The sequence below is a fragment of the Anarrhichthys ocellatus genome, unplaced genomic scaffold, assembly GCF_004355925.1.
Source record: "Anarrhichthys ocellatus isolate YVR2014 unplaced genomic scaffold, GSC_Weel_1.0 scaffold23, whole genome shotgun sequence".
Classification (NCBI taxonomy): Eukaryota; Metazoa; Chordata; class Actinopteri; order Perciformes; family Anarhichadidae; genus Anarrhichthys; species Anarrhichthys ocellatus.
In genome coordinates this window covers 596,566-623,747 of record NW_022280053.1, presented here as the reverse complement: position 1 = coordinate 623,747, position 27,182 = coordinate 596,566, and the positions used below count along the sequence as shown (strand labels likewise).

General features: G+C 41.8%; 1 protein-coding gene across 7 annotated transcripts in view; it reads left to right on the top strand.

Annotated features, from left to right (window-relative positions):
• Nucleotides 1-27,182, top strand: part of mast4 (microtubule associated serine/threonine kinase family member 4) — a 78,166-nt gene that overhangs the window by 15,842 nt on the left and 35,142 nt on the right. For 4 of the 7 annotated variants that reach the window (XM_031860315.1, XM_031860314.1, XM_031860316.1 and 1 more), the window contains exons 3-4: nt 1,426-1,559; nt 20,262-20,293. In XM_031860315.1, coding sequence (XP_031716175.1) covers nt 1,426-1,559; nt 20,262-20,293 — 166 coding nt within the window. The other 3 variants (XM_031860323.1, XM_031860321.1, XM_031860322.1) reach the window with 2 other exon arrangements.

Sequence of the window (27,182 nt, the reverse complement as noted above, 5' to 3'; positions counted from 1 at the left end):
AAGGAAGGAAGGACCGTAACTTTCCCTCCTCATCCTGTTTGGTCTCTCTTCGACTATCTTGATTTTACTACACAGTGCAATAACTGTAGCACAGTATATGTCAGATTCAGGTCCAGAACTGAGTCTTATAGTTTGTTCTGCATTTTATTTTTGTCTCATGACATTTAACATCTGTGGAGAGTGAGAAAGAAGGAGGCAGTGTTCAACTCATCCCTCTCCGTTTTTGTGTTTTGAAAGTACAAAGGCAAACTGCTGCAGCTCTAAGCTGTTAATTCAATTTTTACGTGTTTTTAGGGGCGTTTCATGCCTCGAGCTGAGTCGACAATAGAGGGTTGACAGAAAAAGGGGGCAGAGAGAGACTAGGCACTGAAATACAAGAAGGGTCTCTAGCTGGACTCAAACCCGGCACTAAGCTGTGTGTTTGCAATGCAAGACATTTAAAATGTACAAAATTCAAAATTGGTGTTTTTGAGTAACGTGCGTTTTACATCACTCTCTCAGATTGTTGTTGTTTCAGGAAATAAATGGATTTGTATCAGGTGCAACTCTTTTTTTGTCAGGTTTTGCTGTTAGCTGGAGAGTGACTTTATCAACCTTCCCTCTCCAGTTTATAGAAGCTGCACACGTCTGGTGTGTGTCTTCAGGCCACGTGAACTCGAGATATCCCCTCTATGTTCTGAGCACAGTCGACTTATCTCACCTACCTTCACCGTGCCAGAATTGTTAATCCTCCTCTCCGTCTCCTCGACTGTTTTACTCAAACAGGAAATGGAAATATACACATGTGGATAAAGGGATGACAAGACTTCCACGAATGATTTCTCAATCCACGGAGTGCCAGTGCTGCAATAAGATCTGCTGATTCAGACGCTGAGGCTTCTTATGCTGCGTTTGAATCTTTGCATTTCCTCCGAGGCTTTAGGATTAAAGAGAGCACATGAAAGGAGCATTTAGTGCCATCTAGCTGCCAGCCCTGGGAGCTGAAACAGGAGATTTTATTTTAGGTTCTTTTACAGAACTCTTGTTGTAAGTGGATGCATTTACTTCCCATCATCAGACTTTGTGGTGAGCTGGTGCTTTGTTGGTGTCATGTTGGGATTGTCAGTGATCTCTTAATGGGCTTTTTCCCCTTGACATCCTGCCCGGGCTGCACAGGGTCAGAGGCTTTAGCTTTAAACTCCTAAGAAGAGCAGACAGCTGGGACTATCTTATGTTACTGCTTTGTCGTTTCACCTGTACTCCCTATGGTTATGGGATGGCTCAGTAGTTTGAATTCACTTGTTTTACGACTGCACAGTATTCAGATCCTTTGCTTAAAGTGGCAATTGAAAGTTTTCTGCTTTAACTTATCTTTCTGAATTAATTTGTCTTCGGAGAAACTGCCAAAAGTGTCACACATTACCTTGTCCTGTTGTTGCTCTGCAGGAAAGTACCTTCTCCTGCCCACTCACCACCAGCAGACACAGACGGCATGGCAGCCGTCCTCCGACATCTCTAACCTGGTCCGTATGCGTTCCCTGAACCTCGGGAAGTCGGACCCCTCCCTCACCTCCAGCCTGGTGAGTACTTCCTCAACCGTTAACCCCACCACGCTATTCTGCTTTCTGCTCCCAATACCTCATCAAATAGTTGTGTTAGGGTTTAAGGGACGGGTCACTCAGAGTATCCGTTTGAAATAAGAATATTATACTTGTGCATGTACACGTATATGTGTTTTTTTTAGTAGATATCCAAGTAAGATATCCAACTAATCCCTGCTTAATACCTACATAAAATATACTGTGTATTTAAATAACATTTCCCCGTCTTAAGTCCTCAAATGTGAGACTCCAGTGAAGGAATAAAAATCTCTTTTTTAATCTAAACATTCGGTCGAATGAGACATTTTAAATTACTCACAATTCTTCAAACGTGACCTGCGTGATCTGCTTGGCTGACACGTCTGTTCTCATCATTAGTGGATTAAATGTAGATAAACCAGCTACAGTCAGACACTTCTATTTTTTATAGCTAGCAAGTTAGTTAGCATTGAGTCCAAACTATATTTCACATATAATACAATTCTATCAACACATAAATACAATCATTAAACAACGTGGTCAAGTTCAAACATTTTATTGCAGGTATTCAACATCACTGAAAGTCTTTTGTCTGTTCAGTGAACTCGGATCAGAAGCACTCAGAATTGTGAATCTTTTTATTTTTGGCTGACCTCTGGTTTGATGAATGACCTGTATGTTGTGTTAACGTCTCTCGTCTGTCACTGCTGCAGGTCTATAAAACACTTATCTTTTATAAATGCATTTATTTCTATCAATCGTGAGAAGCCACGTGACCCAAGTGTTCACGTTTATCAAAGATCATTAAATGCATTCAGAAAGGCAACTACTAAAGATAGTGGCCAGTTTAGGTCAGTTAAAACACGAATGATTAACAGATAAAGCGGACCGAGTGCGTCCCCGGTTTGAACCGAATGAAGTCATGCAGACGGGTGACCTTCAGCGAGGTCCTGCTCTGTTCTTTCAGATGACGGACACCGTGATGTGCTCTATCGTGATCTTGTTGTCTCAGGAGTGAGATGCAATCGCAAGCAGCGGCTAATCCAATGCTGCTCAGCTATGAGTCATTCCCAGGGTGTACTCGCCATCAGTCAGAGAAAAGGTTAACGTAATAGAAAGCATGTGTGCATAAATACGTGTATCTGTGCGGGGGATTTTACTGCAAACTGTAGATTTTGGTAACTGACGCCAACACCATTGGTGACCAGAAAAAGGCACTGTAGCCTGAACTCGCGCTCTCTCTCAGATGACATCATGGTGATCCTGTTTACAACAACAACACAATACTAATACAGTATGTGATCATGTCTGAACTAGCTCTGTACACTGGGGGGCGCTGGTGCATCTCCAGTGTTTAAAAGTAAAACATGTGTGTCCTTGTGCTTTTAAAAGTCCCTTTGGTTATTTAGTGAATTAATACATGATCATAACTGTCCTCCAGCAGATGTGTTGATTCAATTCTAAGTTTCATAACTTGATGACCTGAATGAGTCTTTGTTTGTTATAATAATAATATATATATAATATATATATAATATATATATAATAATAATATAATAATGCTGACTGATCGCCGAGAGGCGTTTATTTGACTCGCCAGCCATCACAGGAAGGTGAGAGCATGAGCTCCGCTGCACAGCAGAACTCCATCGCCTGAAAGGGGTTGAGTGTCTTGCTCAAGGACACTTCGGCAGGAGAGGTGAAGGGTCTCTAAGCTGCAAGTAAATTCCTCCACCTACCCAGCAATAATTAGACAAAGACAAACTTAAATCTGTCTGTCAAAAGGAAAATCATGGTCGATATTCAGATCACGATTTATTTATCACGATTGCTCATTGATTTTTAAGGAGAAATGATTATTATTGCACATTCACATTTAAGTAATAAGAGCACTGCTTTCACTTCCATGTTGTGCTACATTCCTTGCTGATATAAAACAAATTACCAAACATTTTTACCCAATAATAAGTCAACAGAGCGCTGCTTTCTCTGTCACGTGCAAATCTTCAAAATGAGACTTTAAATAAGATTCTTCTTCACCTGAATGAAATGCATTTTTGTTTTGCCCGTCTGCTCTCTGGAACATACGGTGTTATTTAATTATTAAATACAGTATTCATCTACAGTATTACTCTTGTACTCAGAGCTGCAGCTGCACGACTGCAACCCAAAAGTGAAGTCGAAACATCTGCATCGCCCCCTGGTGGCTCGTTGCTGGTTGAGGAAGCACTCGATTTGATATATCGATCTATGAGCGGAGCACGCATTTTAAACGCCAATATCACAGTCGATCATGTTCATTTAAATGTGGGAAGCCCAAATTGTAAACGTGACTAATATTTGATTAATTGTGCCGCCTTACTCTCTGTCTAGAGACGGATCTACACGTATCTACTAGGACTTCTCCTGTGTCACAATTATCAGGTCTTGTTGGCAGAAGGAGTATTTGATATAAGTGCTGCTCTTGGTGTACTCTGAGCCGTGAATGGTGAGGACTCTACTCTCGCCTCTCAGACGAGGCTGTAAGGTCATGGGGACCCAGGAGAGACATTTCTTCTTGTCAGACTTCAGTCAGCAAATGGGGCCACAGACAGATGCTTGAAATTGGGCTTTTTTGCCGAGGCAGGGCATCGGGGTGCGATGCACGCCTGTGGTGCATCGCGTGCACCACTCCACCTCCGAAAAAAATAAAATGAAAGAAATGAGACGGATTGGAATTTAGTGCATCCGCTGCGATGTGAGAAAAAAAATTCGTTGCACGTCTTTACTGCAGGAGATTCCTAACTGAAACGCTCTTCCGAGGACCAGTTCGGTCGTCTGTCGGCTACAATAGTTCCCCTCCATCGCCTTGTGTTTTTATTCATTCTATACATTTGTTCTGCTTTAAAGTATTCCCACACTCTTCCCTGCAGTCGTGTGGATGAAATCAGCAAATGAAATATCTTGTGTAGTGTGCAGCTCCAATGCTGTCTGATCCTTATTCTTATTCTCTCCGCTGTTTGCACGCCCCCGGTGACTCCGCGGTGGGCACCACGAGAAAATTGGATGCCGGTGACCGCTGCTCGGATATTGTCTTGCGTCGACTCGAGCTGAATGGCTGATGTGTTTTGCTACATCTTAACAGTTTCTTTTGGAGTCGGCTCCTCTGACACCTCGGGGGTTCATCTGCAGCCGCTGAATTATCCCGCCTGCACAACGAGCTCAGCAGAGATGCTGCATTGGTTGACCTTGGGAGGGAAGCGAGAGAGACCAACTCCTCAGCTTCATGGCCTCCAGATGGAAGGCTGTTTTTCTCTGTTTTCCTCTTGGATTTTTAATGCTCGAAAATGATAAAAGTTTGTTAAATGTGAGTCCCGTTTGTCTCTGCTTTGGAGGGACAATTGTGTAAAATGCATGGGATCCAAACAACATCTTGGATATACAGGCAGAGTGGCATTTGTCCTAATGATGGTTGTATGAATGGGAAGCACACTAGAGTAGTTTCTGGCTTTAGTGACGATGAATGAATGGACGGCTGCCAGCATTTAGATTTCTCATTTTCATGTATGTAAAGATTTAATTGGCTGTTGAATTTGGCTACTGTTCATTAATTTGAAATAGGCAACTTTAAAATGTGGTTGGTTTACATTCAGGCTGTATTACTTTTTCATTATTTATTTGTTTCTACTAGAAATACTAGAAAAGTGAAAGTATTCTTTTAGAAACACGTAGAGCTTAATTCAGCCTTTTGTTCATCGTTATGTAACCGAGCAAAACTCGCTTTCTATTGCTTCACATTTTTCTAATACCACTAAAGAAGCCAGAGGTTTGTTCGGGTTACATCTCTGTATTGAAGGTTCTGTTTCTCAAAGCTGTCAAATATTTCTATTCAGAACCAGAATGAGACAAAAAGCTGCTCGACCGTGACCACGATTTTAGATGGCCTCACTGCTTTGTTATGAGGTGATGGATTTTCTAGTGCTTCATTATCAATTCATCTGTTGGTCACTCTGTAAACCACCAGAAGACCGTAACAATGGGTCTTAAAATGATCCTAAACCCCAAATTAATGTTGTTAAATGTCTTGTTTTGTCCTATAATTGTATAAAAAATGACTTATACAATTATCACATGTGACACATAAGTGTTTATATGTATTCAAACCCGTGTTATCCATATTACCTCTAATATTGTTGAGTAGTTATATAACTATTAATGTTACTTACCCCCTTGTCTCCTTCCTGTCTCACCTTCATTGGAGGTTTAAGACTCCTCTGGTGTTGTCAGTCTTGCTTTGCCCTCCTCCGCCTCTCAGGACCCCCTCCCCCCGTCCTTTAAGCCTCCCATCATGCCCCTGGGTGTGCACGGCTCTTCTACAAGCGTGGCACATCTCTCTTGACTGTGATGCTCTCTGGCAGAAAATCAATACTTCACTTGTGGCGTGATATGGAGATAAGACTGTCATAATCCTGATGTTGTGCCTTTGTGGACCCTCGCTCTCCCTCATAATGGCAGACAGCGATGTCCTTTACTGATATCATTGATGTCGCAGCAGCTCGTTGTTGCAAAGGAAGGAACTGCAGTTTATTTGTACAAACATAGTGTTGTGTTGTTTGGGCAGTAAAAGAAAATGATCTCAGGTTTTTTAATATCAGCCCACCTGATAAACAGCCTGAGTAGACACCTGAAGACAAGAGAGTGGAAATAAGTTACCCAGATGCACCTTATTGATCGGTTTGTCTGCGGTATCTGTCTTTCTTTTCTGGTCCCCTTCAGGATTTCAGCTTCATGTTTAAATTTGCCCCATAATAGCGATGTAGATGAGAGAAATGAATCTTACCTTCCTCGTACTTCTAAAGGTTGAGCGGTGCTGTGATTGTAAACCAGTTAAACACACAAACCTACAAACTTAGAGAAGGAAAAGATAAAAGCGAAATCAACCTCCCCGTCACTGCAGGGAGTATTATTTAGTTAGAAGAGGTTGTGTCTGTATTTCAGCAACATTCGTATAAAAATAAACAAAAAGCGTTGATGAGGTGCTTCCATCCCCGTGTGTTATCCTCTCTCCTTGCCCTCTTGTGTTCCACAGAATAGCTTTGGAAACGAATTCCAAAAAAATTTGCCAAGCGTGCGGTTTGTTACTGTAAACATACGGGTGTGATATTCAAATGAAACTGTCACTCCAGATAAAGTAATTGCGGTTGAGTCATTGAACCCCTGTCATCCGCTCTGCTTGAGATGCAATTTCCTCTCAGATTCAAATGTGACGCTGTTACGCACAGACCGACTTTGTGTTCATTTGAAAATGAATTTGTGAAGAAAGACGATTGGATTTTCCAAGTGGACTCAAGCTGACATAATTTTCATCTCCTGAATGCTTACATTTGCATGTCTATTGCGATTATAGAAAATTGTAAAACCAGAGAGGACGTGAGAGCGGTGTCGTAGGTGACTGTCTTTCCTGCTTGTTGTCGAGGTTAAAGACTCGCCTCGTCCGTATGGAGGTTGGCTCCACAGGGTTTTATCGTGGCAGGATATTCTCACTCCTTTGGCTTTGGTCACATGGATTCTTTGCACTGCTTTGTGTGGAAGGAATTGATTCTTTCTTTTCCCTCAGCGCTCCCTTCACAGGCCCGTGTCCCTCCTCTGCCAGCCTCACATCTGCAGGTCGCCTCTTGGTCTGATAAGCTCGGGCGGAGCAGAGGCTGTGGGTCACTCAATCAGCACTCGCTGCATGCTTTCAGTGGCAGCTCTCCCTTTTTTCTCCAAAGGCAGAGGAAACCGCCTCAGCTGCCCACCTGCTGGGAGGAAATGACTCACGGACAACCCCTGGACTTTTCCCTTCAGGCTATTCTGTGAGCTGTGCTACAAGGCCACCGGTTTCAGAGCTGCCCTGAACCCGACTCACAGCGGCGCTACGTTGTGCATTTCTCTAAAAGCTTCTTTATTTATCTGCTATATTTTATTCAAATTAACATTGATATTTATATTTTGCAATGGGACTAGAACTACAAACTAAATTGTTATTTAAATGGTTCATAGTTTAGTCTATAAAAGCAACCAGTTGTGCAGAACCCAAAGGTATTGAATTCATAATGATATAAATTAGAGTTCATTCCTCGCGTGAGACGAGAAGTCAATGTTGATTTAACTTGCACAATGTAGTCACGACACTTTAAACCCAAACGGCGATCTTCTCCTTAACCTAACAAAATAGTTTTGTTCCCGAAAGCCAACCGAGTTTCCTGTGAAGACGGAAGTTTATTTTGAAAGGACCGTATGCACCTAATGAGCGGAAATCAACAGGAGTTGATCTCTTAGCGCCCAGATGATGCCCAGTATCCTAAAGACTCTCCTGACTTTTCCTCTAGCGCCCCCAGCAGGCCAAAGTTTTGACTTGTTCTGTGAAATATCTCAATATCCTCTCATTGCAGTTGGCCCAAAAATGTGGTACAGATGTGACAAGACGATGGCGTCATCTGGTCAAAATTTAAATTCGTCCAAAACTGGAAAAGCAAATATCGCTCCAATCAGCCTCATCTATACTTTATGTTTTGTGCTAACATGCTAAACTACGATGCTGAACATTCTAACCACTAACGTGAGCATGTCACTGTTACAGAGCTGCTGGTGTGGCTGCACACCCTCGATAAATGGTTTTCTCTCGATCTGATGAATCGACTAGTTGATCTGTTGTTTCAGCACTAGCATGTTGTGCTTGTTACAGCCACTTTATACTGCAGAGAAATAAGCTTCATCTCTTCGTATGACCCCTCCCTTGTGTTCCTGCAGCTTCACATCTTCATTCTCAGTCCAATATGGAATTTACCTAATTGTTCTGTTAAGCAGCCACAGACTGAGCACTGACTCGAGACCCGACTGTTGAACATTACGGGGTTCTTTAATTCTCTCAGGTAATCTGGAAGGCATTGTTCCAGCTGAAGAAAAAAAAAATGGACGACTGTAATCCTCGTCCTCTGAGGGTTTTAAGGGTTTATTTGAAGAAAAAAAAAAAAAACAGCCTGATTATGAGAGTGCAGACCTGAGCCGTCTACTCCCGGCTTTCTTATCGGCACAGAAGCACAAATGACTGTCGCCCCAGCAACACTCCATCAGCTCTCTGCTGTACAGGTTTCAAAATGAGAAAAGTTGATGCGGTGGCCACCTGTCTGACAGTCCCATGCATCTCCTCCACCGGCCGCCTGCTAGTGAGGAGCTGTCATTTCCGAGCCTTATACTCTCTCTAAGAGAAATCATTTGAGCTTGGCTGGAGATGAGGAGAATGGAAGGGGGCCCACTTAATATTCACAGAGCAGAACCACAGTGAATGGAAATGAGTGAGAGAAGAGAGGGTGAAAAAAGAGAAAAGGCAATGGAGGAGGGGGGGGGGCAAGAAAAAGACTGAAACAGAATGCGAAATTTGCAGGATAGAAATTGGCAGAGCACGGCATCGGAAGCAACTTATTTTGCACATCCTAATAATTCCGAAAGGGTGTGGGGACATTGAGTTAGTGAGTGTGAAGATCTGCGGTCAACTCGCCTCAAAACTCATCTCCGGGCAGAGCTGTAGGAGACAGAAGCAGCGCGTGAAATTTGTTGGAAATTGACACAGGATATGCAGTTGTATACAGAGCAGGCTGTGCAGGGAAGTGCGGTTGATTTCAGCATGATAATGACTCAGTGTTGGCTTGTTTTGGGATGAGGGTACGAACAAATTGGCCCACAGCAGTTTGTGCGACATTTTCACAGCAGGTTTGAAAGGTCTCGGGCAGCGACATTTTTCATTCAAACAGCATGCCTGGCTATTATTTTTTTCTCTCTCTCTTCCCCCTCGTATAATACCCCCCCCCCCCCCCCCCCTTCTCCGCTGTCTCAGCCACATGCCTCCTTCACCTTCAGGTGTGTATTTTGTAGTCTTCATGTGACTCATTGATTGCTGTAAGACCGGTGAGGTCGGTTAGCCCGCCTGCCGCACACAGGATGCCAGAGAGAGTCATTGTTTGAGGTCGGAGCAGAACAATGCTTGGAAGGATATCCTCTCATTTTCATGGTCACCTAGGGTGCCCAAAAAAAGCGTGGCTGCACAGAGAAATGAGTCTTGGGGCTCCCACTTGTCCCCTTCTACCCCACCCACTCACCCCCACCCGTCGCTACGCTAAATTAGAACTGCCTATCTTCTCCCTCACTCTCCCTCTCTCTCTCGCTCCATCTCTCCTTCACTCCTGAAGTTACAGAGGAGAGGAACAAGAGGAGGTGTCAGCTGACTGCCTCCTTCCAATCAGATAAGTTCTGATGGAAGTGTTTAGCAGCTGCTAAGATCAGATTTAGCCCGAGGGTGGGAGAGAGGGAGAGAGGGAGGGAGGGAGAGAGAGCAGGAGGCTGGAGCTAGGCAGTGCAGCATGGCTATGCGCCGGTAGGGAGGCATGATAAGTCGGGGCTCCGTACCATGGACGAGTCCAGCATTCTGAGGAGACGGGGGCTACAGGTAGGCGAGCAAATGTACCGTGTGTGTGTTTGAGCTGCAGGGTGACTTTGTGCCGTACGGTATGAATGCGTGGCTCGTGACGCTCCTGTGTTGCTCTTTTAACAGAACACAGTTAGGACTTTGAGACCTTTTTGTGTGTGTGTGTGTGTTAACACTTGGCAGTACAGAGGGAGCAACACTGGTTCTGCTGTTGATTTGTGCTTCATGAGAGAGAATCCTTTGGCAGACCTGTGAGGACATTTTTTCAGTAGACGCACTAAAGAGGATGATTAGGATAGTTAACAGGCTGCAAATGTTTTTTCCGCTTGTACGGATTTGGAAATAATGGTTTGTGTCCAAACGCTGTTACTTTTTAAATAGCCTAAAATAATTTATCACATTTAATTTGTGTTGGTTGGACTGGGAGATGTGTACTAATGGAGCTGGATCGATGTAGGCTTTCTTACTTTCTTTTATGATGATAGATTATCAGGACAGTAAAGATTTAGAAATCCTCAATTCAGTACAACGGTCCTAATGAACGATGTACTTAATCAAATTATTGCTGCCATCACTCTGCTGTAACGCGAGGTGTAAATGCAGGTGGAAAGGGAGTACGAATCCGTTTCACACGTTAATCATATCCGCTGCAGTAGGTGTTACAGTCGAGTGTAAATTGGATTGATAATGTATCTTTCTCTCATGGGGATACTTATAGAAAAACCTTCGTCTCTAACAGCTGCATGTGTCAAACTTCCTGTGATCCATTGTATGCATCATTTGTTTTAATTAGGCTGCAGTAATAAAACTGATTTTATGCTCAAACACTCATTTCATTGTAAACAAAGGTGACTTTTGCTTGTTTGAGAGCTCATTTTTGTTTCTCTGTAATGTTTTATTTATTTAGCGGTCGAGCTAATTTTAAGATTGGAGCCTGGCAACATTTTACTTTCATGTTCACAGATTTAGTCAATGTGTTCCTCTGTGATGATTAATTCTGTAAATTAGACAGCTGAGCTCTTGACCTTTAATTTATGCTCTTTGAATTCTTTGTTTTGATGGTCTTAATGGATTTCTCTGAAAAAACCAATAACTTTTTTTTTTTGTAATTACGTTGATCAAAAGCTTCCGAACAGTAATTTTGTGCACAGTTGCCCTAATCTTTCTCTTCCTTTGTTGGACACCACCTCCTCCCTTGCTCCCTCTCTCCTCCCTCACAAGACTCCTTTCATGCGCCCAAACGCACGCAAACTAAAACCCAACACAACGGCCGCTCCTGTGATCAGGCTGCTGCAGCGCTCTGACTCTCGCATTCAAAAGGAAACGCGGAAGTTAGTTCGTCAGGCTCCACAATTTCCCCATTCATTCTCAGGCCAGGAAGGGATGACATCATCCGAGTCGGACCTTGTTTTTGTTTAGGTGAAGAACTGGACTATTTTACAGTGCAGAGGGCGTCGGTGCTTCTGGCTTCAAGGGAAAGACGTTGACGTGTTTCTGCATTACATCAGTCTCACTGTAGGTGTCTCACTGCGTCCCTTTTGTTCAGGAATAAATAAGCTTGTAAAAGTGTAAATGTTGCGAGAGGAACAACCACTTTAACAACTTGGTCTCAGTCAAACTTGATGGTCTTAAGAATAGTTTGGTATAATTTTCTGAATCCGTACAATCAGAAATAATAAAGAAATAGTTTGACATTTTGAAAAGTGAGGCTTGTTGCTTGCTTTCTTCCAAGATTCTTCCAAGACTCTGTTAAATATCAGCGGATTGGTTAGCTTAGCTTAGCACAAAGACTGTAAGGAGGGGGAAACAGCTAGCATGTCTCTATCCAAAAGTAGCTAAATGTGTCTGCCAGCACCTCTAAAACATGTTAAATCTGGTTTGTTTAACCCAAATTGTACATTTGTTTTGTTACGTGCCGGACTATTCGGACTATTTCTTGGCCAGAAGCAGTGCTTCCAGTCTTCGTGCTAAGCTAAGCTAATTGAGTAAAGCAACATTTACAAAGATATAGAAAAGGATAGAGAAGATATCCACAATAACTAACGGCCATTAATTGTGTTCACTGGAACTTGTGTTGCTGTAAAAATGCTGCAAAAACAAGTCCCTAGTGTGGCTCGATCACGAAGAACCAGAAGAGAGAGCTTTAGTGTGCGTGTTGAAGCCTCATGAATGTTACCGTATGCAGAATTTATTTTCAGACTCGTTGAAAAAAACAACAGCAGAATAACCAACAATACGCAGGAGAGTCCTTGCTTCAGCATCAGATCCATTAATGAGTTCTTTAAATACATCGCTCGGCTAAAGTGTTGCTCAGCTCAGTATGAATGTCTGTCTGCATCGTCAGCAGCTTCTCTTTGCTCGTCTGGATGTTTTGAGATTTGAGTAGAAGACAGTGAGGTTACAGGAGCTTCTTGTTTTGTTTGTAAATGCTGATGAATGTTGATTACTGCATTTCACTTGATGTGCTCTTCTTTTATAGTTAATAAAATTGTATGGTAAATAAAAGTGAGTAGAGAATTGACAGATTCATGTGATGCCCTGTATAAATGGCTTTTTAAAGGTAAAGTAGCTACTTTAACGTCCATGTTTGTGTTTGTTGTACGACTTCGTCGATATTTCTGAGTCACGAAATGTATTGAAAAAAGTGTTGCAATCACCGCTCCTGTGTCGAACAAAAGGTAATTCCCTTTAGTTCGTTTTTTTTATGGTTGCGTCTCTCGTCTCACTAGGTTCTGGTTCTGAGGGCTTATAGCCGCCATGTCTCCTCATTATAAAAAAATTTGTTGGTTTTCTATAGATTTGAATGATGCCTATAGCATGGCCTTCATCTTAATTAGGAGCAACCTGTCAGAAGCTACCACATTGCATTGTGAGCGTTACTGACATCCAACACTGCTGCCTCCATACAAGTGTAAAAAAAAAAGGTAGCAATCCAGACGAGTGCAGTGCCATTGTGTGCCTCCAAAGAGCCGTTTGTGTGAAATGGTGTGAGCCAGCTGGTGAGGTACAGCCCGGCTGACAGAACATGATGGTGCAGCACCACAAAGGCCGTCTACTTACATGTTTTTGATGACTTTATCAAGGCTGGCTCATAAATTCTGTTCATATTGACGTAACTGTAAGGAAGAGAAATATATATATTCCCAAGAGAGAGCCATTGAGATGTTGTTTTGTGTGCAAATGTGATGAGGAAACTCTACTGAAGCACAAGGGGACGGCTCTCATCTGGGAGGGACCAGTGAATAGGACGACCTTTCTTTAGCCAAAGCTAAGCAGCCTCTCTGCTGAAGGGTCCTTGTGCAAAACGGTGAGTTTCTTTCAGCTCCAGCAGCACTTCATTGATGCCGAGAGAACGGGGTCAGATTAAGAAATAGAAGTTCTCCTCGAGAAAGGACGGTCGCAAAATAAAAATGTCCGTCATCACTGGGAAATGAAGGTTGATCGAGCACAATGCCAGATGCTTACAGTAGCCAAACACATTGACGAGTTACCAATAAGAAGATGGGGTGCACAGAACTGTTGGTAATAGTGTGTTAAAGTGTGTACAATAGCAGCCTCTGGTGAGGATCCTGGGAGCTACGTCTGGTTTGCTCTTCCAGCAGATTCAAGTTGTTTAAAGACTAAGAAGCTCTATTTCTGCTTCACAGTTTACTATCATCCTGACATGTTAAATATTCTGTGTCTGTCTATGTACCATGTTTAGGAGGAGAGAGTCTTCCTAGTAATGGATGAATCCCAATCTGATGCATTAATATTATGGAAACTTGGTGAAATGTGTCCTTAAAAGTAGAATATTTCTCATGCAGGACAAATAATGAGACACCCAGCTGGAGACTTGGCTGTATCAGGTTGCGTTAGTCCTGTTAATGGTTTTAAAAGTGGTTCATCTTTTTTGTTACAAATTTATTTGCTATACAACTTGTCAGTGACTGCACCGTCGTACCCGTCCCGTCTTTCTGATGTCCTCACAGTACCTTCTGTTCAAACTGGACAGACGTCTTTCTAGTCTTTCGTCGTCTCCAGCTGTTCGTCCCTTCTGTCGCCCGAGTTTGAACATCACTTCTGTCATTTGCGTTCTGTGGAACATCAACAGACGCCAGCGAGTGAAGTGAAGACATCAGTTGGATGCAAACGCCAGTTGCCAATATGCTTTAACGTGTAACCGTATGATTCATTAACAACCTGTCACACTTATCAAACAGAGATGAAATGTATACAGTGCATCCAGAAAGTATTCACAGCGCTTCACTTTTTCCACATTTTGTTATGTTACAGCCTTATTCCAAAATGGATTAAATTCATTATTTTCCTCAACCTTCTATACACATCAACCCATAATGACAAAGTGAAAACTGTTTTTTGCAAATTTTTGCAAATCTATTAAAAATAAAGAACGAAAACATAACATGTACATAAGTATTCACAGCCTTTGCTCAATACTTTGTTGAAGCACCTTTGGCAGCAATTACAGCCTCAAGTCTTCTTGGGTATGATTCCACAAGCTTGGCACACCTATTTCTGGGCAGTTTCTCCCATTCTTCTTTGCAGAACCTCTCAAGTTCCATCAGGTTGGATGGGGAGCGTCGGTGCACAGCCATTTTCAGATCTCTCCAGAGATGTTCAATCGGGTTCAAGTCAGGGCTCTGGCTGGGCCACTCAAGGACATTCACAGAGTTGTCCTAAAGCCACTCCTTTGTCATCTTGGCTGTGTGCTTCGGGTCGTTGTCCTGTTGGAAGATGAACCGTCGCCCCAGTCTGAGGTCCAGAGCGCTCTGGAGCATGTTTTCATCGAGGATGTCTCTGTACATTGCTGCATTCATCTTTCCCTCAATCCTGACTAGTCTCCCAGTTCCTCCCGCTGAAAAACATCCCCACAGCATGATGCTGCCACCACCATGCTTCACTGTAGGGATGGTATTGGCCAGGTGATGAGCAGTGCCTGGTTTCCTCCAGACATGACACTTGGCATTCAGGCCAAAGAGTTCAATCTTTGTTTCATCAGACCAGAGAATTTTGTTTCTCATGGTCTGAGAGTCCTTCAGGTGCCTTTTTGCAAACTCCAGGCGGGCTGTCATGTGCTTTTACTGAGGAGTGGCTTCCGTCTGGCCACTCTACCAAACAGGCCTGATTTGTGGAGTGCTGCAGAGATGGTTGTCCTTCTGGAAGGTTCTCCTCTCTTCATAGAACAACACTGGAGCTCTGTCAGAGTGACCATCGGGTTCCTGGTCACCTCCCTGACTAAGGCCCTTCTCCCCCGATCGCTCAGTCTGGCTGGGCGGCCAACTCTAGGAAGAGTCCTGGTGGTTCCAAACTTCTTCCATTTCCGGATGATGGAGGCCACTGTGCTCATTGGGACTTTCAATGCTGCAGAAATTTTTCTGTACCCTTCGCCAGATCTGTGCCTCGATACAATTCTGTCTCGGAGGTCGACAGATAATTCCTTGGACTTCATGGCTTGGTTTATGCTCTGATATGCACTGTCAACTGTGGTACCTTATATAGACAGGTGTGTGCCTTTCTAAATCATGTCCAATCAACTGAATTTAGCACAAGTGGACTCCAATCAAGTTGTAGAAACATCTCAAGGATGATCAGTGGAAACAGGATGCACCTGAGCTAAATTTTGAGTGTCATGGCAAAGGCTGTGAATACTTATGTACATGTTATGTTTCCGTTCTTTATTTTTAATAGATTTGCAAAAATTTGCAAAAAACAGTTTTCACTTTGTCATTATGGGTTGATGTGTATAGAATGTTGAGGAAAATAATGAATTTAATCCATTTTGGAATAAGGCTGTAACATAACAAAATGTGGAAAAAGTGAAGCGCTGTGAATACTTTCTGGATGCACTGTATGTTGCATAATCCAACAGTGTTAAACAACACATTTTTGGTAACTCCTTTGTCAATACTAATGCATTGGCTTTTGAAAGCAAGCCTGTTCAGAACAGGCTTGGCCTGTGGTGTTGCTGATTGCAGATTTCTCTAGAATGCTTCTTACAAACAACTTCAGAGTCAACACGGCGCTGCTGTGTTTCCTCAGCAACAGACCTGCCATGCATAGATCCTTGTTCGCTTATTAATTCACAGGTTTGTAAATATTTGAACGTGTCGCTTGTTTGAATGAAGGCCAGCTGTCAGCTGACATTCCTGATGGAGAATAGAAACGTCTTCTAACCCTGTAGTTATTAGAGGAAGTAAGACTGATTACAGTTGTAAATATCATCTTCCATTTATTTCATCTTTAAGAGTCCATTATCGTGACATTAAAAATGAGAGATCATATTGAGTTAACAGGACATCAAGCTCCCTGCCAGCCTCAAAATGAATTGTTTCCGCCTTTCACAACTCTGGATGAGTCTGTGGATTAAGCATTTATGACACCTAACATCTTGCTCCGAGGATAAATGAGAGGATGCCGGCAGATTGAATCAGCAAAGCTTTCTAATACTGAATGTGTGCTCTGCTGTTGAATCTCCCCCTGCTGGCTCAGAAATCAATATCTTTCACATAGTGCCGGACATAATGGTGGGAAATATTACTTCAGACTGACAGTCATTTTGGATCTACTGATGTAGTTGTCATGGTTAGTAGAAGTCAGATTCTGTACCGTCCAAATGCATTCATTGGCTGTTTGTAAATGTCCAGTTTGCTACGTGAGGTCAATAAATGTACTCTGAGATAATCTTCAATCAGTTGTATAATGCATTCTGTCTGACTCCTGTACTACACATGTGTTGGAAGCAGATAAGCAGCCTCATTGATCTACGTGACCTCTCCTAATCTCCAGACACACTTGAAATCTATGACTTTGAAGCAGCATCTAGATTAGATGAAGCTCAGATTTCATTTTAAATTTAGGACTCTAATTAGGATCTTGTGTTCATTTTCATTGCGACTCAGTCCTGTGTCAAATGTTCTAGTTCGTTTTTATCATATTTAGTCGACCTTTAGTCAAAATTCACCAGAGGGGTATTTACTGACATGTTTTATGCCGTAGAACAAAATGTTTAAAATCTCTTGAACTTGTGTTCACCACAGACATTATCTCAGACATCTAACCAAAGATGCATTTGAGTAAAACATTGATTTGAGATTAGGGACCCGGAAGTGCCAAAATGCTGATAAATTTAGGGGTTGTAGGACTTCTTCCTTTCTCTCTCGCCGTCAAAATAACATGTAGCTCAAGTTAGCCATTTGCTAAGTGTTGGACGAGCTTCTGATTACATGTCGGTGAGTAGATCTGCTCAGCGATCAGAGTAACTGTCCCACTAGGTGTTGATTTGTCCCACTAGGTCTTAAAGGTTTTCCTGCCAGTCAGCAGCAAACCTCCGTAGAACCAAGTACCCTTTTGATCTTGAGATGTAGGAAAATCCAAAATAAATCAAAGGGAATAATGAATGAACCATTACACATCGGCCTTTTTACAAGAGCAGCGCTGCAGCTTTGATGTGCCGCCGCGGGGATGAAATGTTGTTGCTAGAAAGCAGTAATTGACATTTATCCCGTGGAACAATAAACCATCTCAGGTTCATCGTGTCACAATTGTTATCTCTCCGGCGCTGAGAAGATTACTGGATAAACAATGATTAAACATACAAGGTTTACTTTCATCACCGGTTTGTTCTCCTGACGGACAACTTCTGAAGATGAAAGCTTTTCACGCAATGACTCCGTTTGTGTCGCCTGTTTGACAGATTTTAAACCTCTTAGGGAACATAAAATGTAATGGAAATACTTGTCTTTATGCTAAGCATTGTGCTGACTTTCAAAAACACACATGGGGGCTATTATTTCAATCTTGGATGTCATCAAAAGTTTTGTTTGTTTGTAATTTTTACAAAGAACTCGAGCCTCAAGGCTTGCTAGATATCATCAGTAAACTATAACCTTTAGACGAAGGATTTCATTGAAAAGTGTCTTATTTATTTATTCTTAGAATCCTTTGAGAAAATGCTGAACCAACAATAATCCAATTAAATAACTTGTTTAAAATGCATCACCCAAAACACCACGGCCTTTAAATCCTCCTTGTGGAACTAGTCGGCACGAGGAGATGTTCAGTTCACATTAATACGGCGATAGAGGTGTGACAGAGATGCTCAAAGAGGTAAAAATACAAAAAGTAATGCTGGATTACGTGGCGGACCCTGCCAGTAACAATTAAAGGGTACAAGAGGCAATTACAAAATGTGAATACATTTTTAAAAATGTCAAAGAAATAGTAAATGGATTTAATGAGTTTGAGGATTAGAGTGGCAGGTCCAGTAGTGGGCTTTAATGTTGTTAACGAGAGTTATCATCGTTCCTTTCATGTTTTGGGGAAGATCTTTAAGCTCAAGAGTTTCAGTTTCAAAAGACAAACCCAAACTTAAGTCAGCGGGAGAGCTCGTGTTTGCATGCGTCTCACCACTCCGTTTCATTAAAACCATGTCACACGATGCACTTTTGAACGTGCTCGCTGTCGGTAATGTTCCGCTTTCTCTACACGAGCTTTGCTTACTCAGAAAGCTGTCAGAAAGCTGTCGAGCATCAAAAGCGTAAATAAACAAGACATGTATTCCTCTCTAGGTAAATATCTGATTCATTGAATACATGTGTTCAATGAATCAGTTTACTATCAACATATTTTTTTTAATCTCAGACTGCCGTTGTTGTAGACTTCCCTCTGTTGTTCGGTGTGCTGTGATTGGTGGATATACCACAACTGTAAGTCATTCCCTGCTGGTAATTAGTGTTGTGTGAGCTGCGGTCGTGTCTCCCAAGGCAGCGCTGTGCCCTTGGTCTTCAGCAGGCAGCAGGGGAGGCCAGACATTAAGCCCTAATTGATAGCAAAGGGAGAGTGGGGCTTAGCACTGTTTTCTGCTGACTGGAGCAGCCAATACACATCTACTCAATGTCCCACACTGGTGGAGACAAAGGACCTCGCCCTTATCGGCTTGTTATTAGACAATGAAATGTCTGATGATCGAATCAGTGGGATTTGTAGTCACAACATAAAACTGATCCGAAGCCTGCTTGTTTATCGGTGCTCTTCTTTACAGCAAGAGAACAGACCCAGTGAGGAGAGATTAGAAATAATCAGAGCTGGAGGGTTTTGGAGGGAAATGTCGTGAGGCCGATAAAACAACTTGAATTCTTCACAAGAAACCACTGTAATTACACAAACACTTGTGTTAACTCTGTGGGGGATGAAGTGATGGTCCGTCTCTGTGGCTGATGTTTCCACGCTGCACAAATCAACAGATGCCGCAGCAGCCAATGTATGTGTTACTCACTCGTTCCTGACAGCTTTTAGAGAAATATCTTCTTCTGTGTCTTAATTGGTTTTGTCATTTTACTTTCAAGCTGAACAGCACAGTATTATCCTTTTTAGTAAGAACCTTGTGAGAGCGCGTAATCCCTCATGAAATCAATGAGGGCATTGTTGGTGCTGGACCTCTGCGTAACTCTGCCTTCTGCAGTTGACTTCAGCAACATTTACAGTTGTGTCTTTGATGCAATGAACTAAAAGGAGATAAACATGCACACGTCAGGTTTCAGGTTATCTGTCCTTCCAGTGTCTTTCTTTAAACGTGTCGTCCAGGTCTGTGGGATGAGCTGTAACGGTGTCACACCTGCTCTGGGATCTTCTTCTGTGTGAGGCTGTAAAGCTGCAGCAGGAGCAGGATAGTGAGCTGTTGGTTATTTTTTAACAGAACATCAATCTCCTCCTTATTCTTCTCTGTATTTATTTTGGTCTGTGAATTTCAATGTAGTTCGAGTGTCCTTCATTGATTTGTGGTGTTTCTGGAGCTGGAACAAGCTTGCTGGCTGTTATTTATATAAATGGAAAAAAACACAAACATGTGGGTATGGCTGGGCAATACATCGATATTATATCAATACTGTGGTGTTTCCTGGTTTCACAGGCTGCATTACAGTTCAGTGATCCACGTACCAGAATGTTCTAGTTGCTCTCTTATTCGCCTTTACTCACGTAGTAATCATATACACATTAAAGATGATTATTTATCAGATAATGATTGTGCAAATATTTTTGTGAAAAGAACAATGGTTTACAATATTGTCACAATATCAACATCCAGGTATTTGATCAGAAATATCGTGGTATTTGTTTGTCTCCATATCGCCCAGCCCTAGAATATATATGTGGGTTTCATCAGATCTGGCAGATTCACCAGCTTTGTATCATTGATTGATTGATTTTGATTTTGTTTTGGGTTTTTGTACTCATAACTCTTTTCTTCTCCTTTACAGAAAGAGCTGAGTCTTCCTAGAAGAGGCAGTTTGTAAGTACCCAGATGTGTGTCACACACACAGACATCTGCTTTCAGTCCAACCGCAACATCCAGTTGTCACGATATGTTGTTGGTGCAGATACTCAAATTAGCTCAAGTAATATTTGCATAAAGGTTTATGTGTAAAAGTTCAAAGTTCTACCTTTTTAACCTATTTAAGCCCAAAGACTACATTTAGTGTGATAAAGAAAAATAACCAACATTATTCGTTCTGTTTGGGTTAAAGTCTTAAATTTGGTACAAACATAAAACTTTGACATTTTTAGATCACATGTAAAATCCCACCTTTATCAATAGTTAGTCTGGATTTTTGAAAACGCTAAAAGATTCATAGTTACCAAAAACCTTGTTGTGCCATTTTCTTATCATATTCATCTTTGGCCACGTGGGACTATTGTCGCCCTAGACTGAGCAAAATAAAAAAGATTATTTCGGTACACATACCAGCTCTATATTCTACGTGGAAGTTGTACAGAACTATTTTTTGCTTCTTTTAACTATTAATCCTCAAATATATAAAGGAACTTGTTTTTATCTCTCAGAGAACTCAGCTATATTCTAACGTGAATGAAGATTTGTCAAAGTATTGTATAAATACAATATATCAAAAAGGACATAAAATAGTCAAATATCTGCTCATGGTTGTTTCTCTGTGAACAGCACTCATGATGAAATATGCAGCATTAATGCAGATCGTATTGTGACTCATCCAGTTTGTTTGCTGAATCAGAAGTGATGACGTTTGCACGATGTTTAGATTCAGAGACTCTGACTCATGATCATGCATGAGGCTGTCAATTAATCACATTTAATTGGCTGTAAAATGATGTAAATCAGCGTCCCAGTAAGCAAAATATTATTTATATTCTCTAATGGAATTTGTTAAATATGCATACTTGGTTTTAGATTCATAATTTGTGTCGTATTTTTTCCTTCTGTAGATTGATAATTGAAAATGTACATAAATAAAGAATAAATACAATAAGTGAACAAGAAGAAACGCATCTTGGATGAATCTGGAACAAATGGATTTAATATTTACAAAGTGTCCCGTCGTCTCCAGACAACTTCAACCTCACTGACCGTCTCTCTGTGATCTGATCTCTAATCTCAACATGAAAGTTCATCCCACTGCTAGTCCCTCTTGGGTATTTCCAAAGAAAATAGGAGATAATAAAAGAGATATATTTATTAAACATACTGCAGGCAGCTGCCAAAAAATAACAACCCCCAACCCCTGAAAGGTGGTAATCGGTAACTACAGGTCTCTGGGGAGCTCTAAACCCTCTACTTTGAGATATTTCTGTCCAGAGTGTAGCGAGGACGGGACATGTGTTTGATGTTTCTGCAGCAGTCACATGTTTGTCTGGGATCTGTTTGGATACAACAGGAGGGATCTGATGGAAAAAGTCTATCAGCTGTTTCCAATGAAACACATTCTGAGTTTCTGAGTCATCTTAAGATGTTTGCTTATAAAATGGCTCCGTGTTGGAGCACAGAATAATTTCCATGTTTTTTTTAAATATTGCTTGATAAATATGATCTGCTTTACATTTGAATTAGTTGCTTTCTAATCAAAAAGTAGATGGATTTGCATTTATTCCTCCACGATATGGAAAGCAGAGTGAAATACATAATTCATAATGATCTGTTCTTATAATGGTTTATTTAGTCATGAGAAAGAGAGGATGTGTACAATGAATGAAACAGCCCATAAAGCTACTACAGGGAACTTTCTCTTTGTGTTGATGTTGGTGGTCCCTGTGGACGAAAGTGGTAGTGTTTCCAGGGGACACTAAAAAGTGATGCACACGGCTGGGACATGCAGCACTTGTTACCGTTTATGGATTTTTTTTTTTTATTGAAGTCGGCTCTCCGTCATTGCTGAAAAGATTTGTACTTATGTTAACATTATGAGCTTCTTGCAGAGTTTTTTCCAAATAATGTGAATTCTTTTCTGCGTCGTTAAGTTGGTGAGGATGTTTTTTCTAAATGCTGAGCATGTGATTGGTCGTCTGCGGCTCAGAGGCCAGAGCAGGACGTCCTCGCCCTTTTCCAGCTCCGCCCGTCCGCATGTGGAAGTGTCCTTGAGCGAGGCACTAAACCCTAAGTTGCTCCCCTGAGTGCTTTACAGCAGCCCACTGCTCCTCAGTGCTCAGGATGGGTTCACTGCAGAGATCAGGTTTTTATGTGTGTGATGATAGAAATTAAGTTTATGTTTCAAGAATGGTGAAGATGTTTTTTTCATTTGTCTCTTTGCATGCGTTTTAATTTGCCGTGCATTTAGCTCTCAGGGCCGCCGCACATTAAAGATGATGAACTACATAGTTTATAGCCAGGTTAAGCCATAATATACTTCCTGGTTATCGATTTTGCTTTAGTTTGAAACATTTAGTGGCGGAGGAGAAAGATTTACCACCTTGCTGCTCTCGCTGGCACCTCACCAGAGGGGTTACCCGGTGTAATAGAGGTGAGCAATTACCAACGTGCTGCAGTGAGATCACCAACTGCACCGCGTTTATATTTAGAGCGCCGGAGCCTCTGGTGACCTTGGTAACCATAGAAATGGTGTTTCGATACGACAAAAGTTGAGATAACGGCTTCGAATTCATCCCGACTGCTGTTCATGTAAATCTCTTGGAATAATTTGTCAAGTTGATAATGAAGTGAGCATTCGTGTTTTGTCAGATTTGGTGTTACCGCTTTGTTCTGTACCTGCTGTGCCGCTCGTGCACTTGATGTCGACGTGTGAGACGGGGCGACGGAGTGACATGATAATGTGACAGGTGCAGGAGGAGAGGAGGGAACATGGAAAGAGAACTTAACTCCTCTTAACTCTGCGTCCATGTCGGCTCTGCATCATTAGCATGCCGGCTGATGTCAACATGACCACGGTCAGCCTTTTCCATGAGCTCGTTACGTCTCAGGATTTATTGTTTAATTATCTTTCCCGCTGCCACGAGAAAGAGTTGGGTTGCATCTTTTAGCATGATGTCATCTGTGGAGTTGTTTTCAGCGTGAGTCACTCTGGTTGTGTGATGACTGGAACCTGTTTATAGGCTGACCTTAATAACTGGGAGTCTTTCGCTGGGTCAAATATTATAAGTTGGCAACTCGAGGCGCACTCGTATGGAGTTGTTGACCATTTTTGTTAGATTCTTATTTCTCAAGCATAGCTCAGCCGGGTTGCAGTTTTGACTGTTGTGCCGTCCAACCACATGAGCTGCTCTCCCTGCAACAGGATATCAAAGAGGAATTGTTGACCGTAGATTCTGTTACGCGGCCTTTTTACGGTGATATTCAATTCAACAGATGTTGTCGGCTACACGTCGTGAACTTCATCGCTGCAGATAAAGAGGCTGGACGTTCACCCTTTAGGTTTATGAGTGTTATTTTTTATATACACAATACCTCCTTTTTTTGAGTATGGAATATATCTTGCTGTTGCTGAATTGATCGGCCAATCAACCCAAACTCGGCCTGTCACAATAGTTACTACATCGACTTGGGCATTGTGGGGACATTGCAAATGTTTAACAGAGCACTAGAGTTTTTATTATATCTTTATTTATTATATATTATATCATTCCGTTTGTGTAGTTTTATTTATTTAGGATATTTTTTTATATATTTTTGTCACGCTCCAATTCCGAGTTCTGAATATTCCTAGAAATTAAAAGTTAATTCCTCTTTGAAAAGGTATACTTGCATCATTATGCTAATATATTATCAATATATCAGTGGCAAAATGGTTTTAAGAAATGATATTATTTATTGCATTTATTTGTTGGACAATATCTCGTCCTTGTAGTAACTTCTGATTTTGAGTTTAGCAGAAGACTAACAAGATATTTGGTATTTCTCTCTTAAAAAACAATGTTCATAATGTTTCATGCATTGAAATCAATCATAAGCTCAGTTCACAGATTTTGCAAAGGCAGATTTGCCTCCACAGCAACTCTTTCACTTCAATTCAAATTTAAAGCTGCCCCAAATCAATATTGGTGTATTAGCAATGGACCACATGACGACGCTCAGTGGGGAAAGTGTCGCTTGTAAGATAATTATCACCGACTCAGCATTTCCTCACTTCATTGTTTTGGTTTTGCAGCCCACACTTTGTTGTTGTGGTTCTTGTTGCACTGCCCCCACGTGGCCAGAAAAGGCTTCATACAAGTTGAAGATTGTGTTTCAATCATTATTTTATTTATTTAATTATTATTATGGAGGCAGAATATAATTTATAGTGAATACCAGGAGGAACATTTGACAACGAGGTTTTTATTAGTTGCAATGTTTAAACATCAACACGAGAGCATCATTATCTTTGAACACATTTTTATTTAGATGCCTTGTGGATAAGTAAGAATATTTTTAGTTTCCCAAAAGAAAAGAAAACACTCGATAGGCATTAACAAAACAAAAGCTCAAGATAAGAAGTGGCTGCTCCACAATGAACATAAAATACATTTCTCCAAGCCCCAATTATAACAAGTGTTCTTTATCTTTGTTTTCACAAAGTTCTTTGCAATAGTTGCCTCATCGTCTCCTGCAGTATGTGCTTTCATAATGAGAATGTTCAAAAGCCTTCGTTTCAGGGCTCCGGAAACATGAACGCTAGGCATAAATGTAGCAAAAGTTCTCAGTTTTAAAATGAAAACGTATTCATGTGGATGTAGCCTCAAGATGCTACATGCTATGGCGCTGTGTACCTCTGATCGTACATCAGGGTACATTCTCTGAACAAGTTGTCTCACTAGTCCTTAGTTTATTATACTATACGTCTCTTTTTGAATCCACTGCATATCCCAAGACACATGTTGTGGCAGAATGTAATACCACAGTATTGTGTACTTGAAGTTTGTAGTCGACTCTTGGCCTGCTTTGTACATCTTGTTATTCTCTAGCTCCTGCCTGCGCTACTAGTTCTACGGTTAATGCAGTGTTTGGTGTCGTCTGCAGTGACTCTTTGCTCCTCAAACATGCTCAGAGTAATAAAGAATTCATTGGTGTACTGGATGAGTGAGTGAGTGCAGTAGCTGAGTGTTTGTCCGTCCGTCCTGCTTTCTACACTTCTCCCATCGTTCCAGTTTAAACAAAAAGCCTCGTCACACAGCAGCTACTGAAGTAGTGTGAATTATCCGAATAAGCCCCCCCTCTTTTAGCATGCAGTACTTCATCTTTGGACAGTCATGATTCATTGACATGAGTCATTGATTCGTTTTTGACTTCTGGCGATGTTGAACGAGCTTCTGCAACAATAAATGTGGATGAAATGCCTCATGGGAGGTTTTACTAATGATAAGCAGCAGCCTCTGGGGTCTCTTGAATCCCTGCAGGGGCGAGGACACTCTGCTGCGTCATCATGCTTCATGACTCTGGGTTTCAGTCTTTGACTTCACAATCACAGCATACACGCTCATGCCTCTCTGAGTGAAGCACACTCACTTCATGCTGCCTGAAAGGTTAAATGTTATAAACAAATTCCACTGCAGGGTGCATGCTGTAGCTCTTCTTTATTGTTGTATCTGTATGATTCCCTGTATGAGAAGGACCTGAGTGCATTCTGTCTTGCTGTACGCTGACTGACGTGGAGTGACAGGTAGTGGTGCATTATGTTTTTTTCTATCCAAGATGACATCATCCCCGTGCTAGTGGCGGCATTGCATCGTGCGGCACGTGCCCCGTGTTGGCATCCTGTCAAGGTGACTGCGTGTTAAGAGGGGGAAGGCAAAATGTAGATTTTATTTATTGCATTCATTTCTGCTACGTAGCAAGTTACCAGCTGGTGGAGGAGGGGGTCAGATATGTGCATGCGTTTGTGAGGGAGCAGGGGGCGTGGCTTAGGAGAGGGAATTGTCCTGCCTCCATGCCCTCCGCAGGCTACTGAGGATCTTATTTGACAACTTCAAGGTGGGAAGTAGAAAGACCAAAACAAGAACCGTATACCCCTTTTTTCTGATTTTACCCCCTCCCTTTTTTAGTGGGGGGAGAGAAAACCAATCCGTCTCATCGCACTGTGGTGGCTGGGTTTGGCTCTTTGTCAGTGCAGGGGGTGGGAGGGTGGCAGGCAGGCAGCGTGAATGCATATCATGACCACAATAGAGCAAACGAGCACAGTTCAGCCATGAAAGCCCAGCGGGAGAGGCTGAGAATTCCAGGGCTGACGCTAGAGTGAGTATTTTCCTCCATTATCCTTCCTTGGGAGGCAGCTCCCCTGCAGTCTGTAGCTTCATCTTTGTGTCATATTTGTTGCTGTCTTTCACTGTTGCTTGTGCAGCGTTAGCATTAGCAGCAGCATCTGCAGCAGGAAGTCTAATGTCAAATCCTTCACAGCTAGGCAACAGAGGCTTAATTGTGATTGTGTGTGTGATTGTGTGTGTGTGCATGCTTGTCTACGCATTTATATTTTCATGCGCGTGTGTGTGTGTGTGTGTGTGTGTGTGTGTGTGTGTGTGTGTGTGTGTGTGTGATGGACAGCCAGATAACGTGTCATGCAAAGTAGTGCCGCAACTGCACAGCATGCTTTCTTTGCTGGCGTGACACACTTACATTCACACAGTGCATACAGAGGAAACACACACACACACACACACACACACTCATAACACACCTATGACGAGTGTTTGTTGGATGTGATCATTAAAGCAGTGAATCACTGTGTTTACACGGCAGGTTTCCTCTTTCATCAAAGCCACAGTCATTTGTTTGACTTGATGATTTATTTAGGTCAACAAGGTATTTATGGTTCCCTCTACAAATTGATCAGTGACTATGTTAAATTTGCTTAAAACCCATTATTTATGCAGATTGTGTATATATGTGTGTGTGTGTGTATATATATATATATATATATATATATATATATATATATATATAT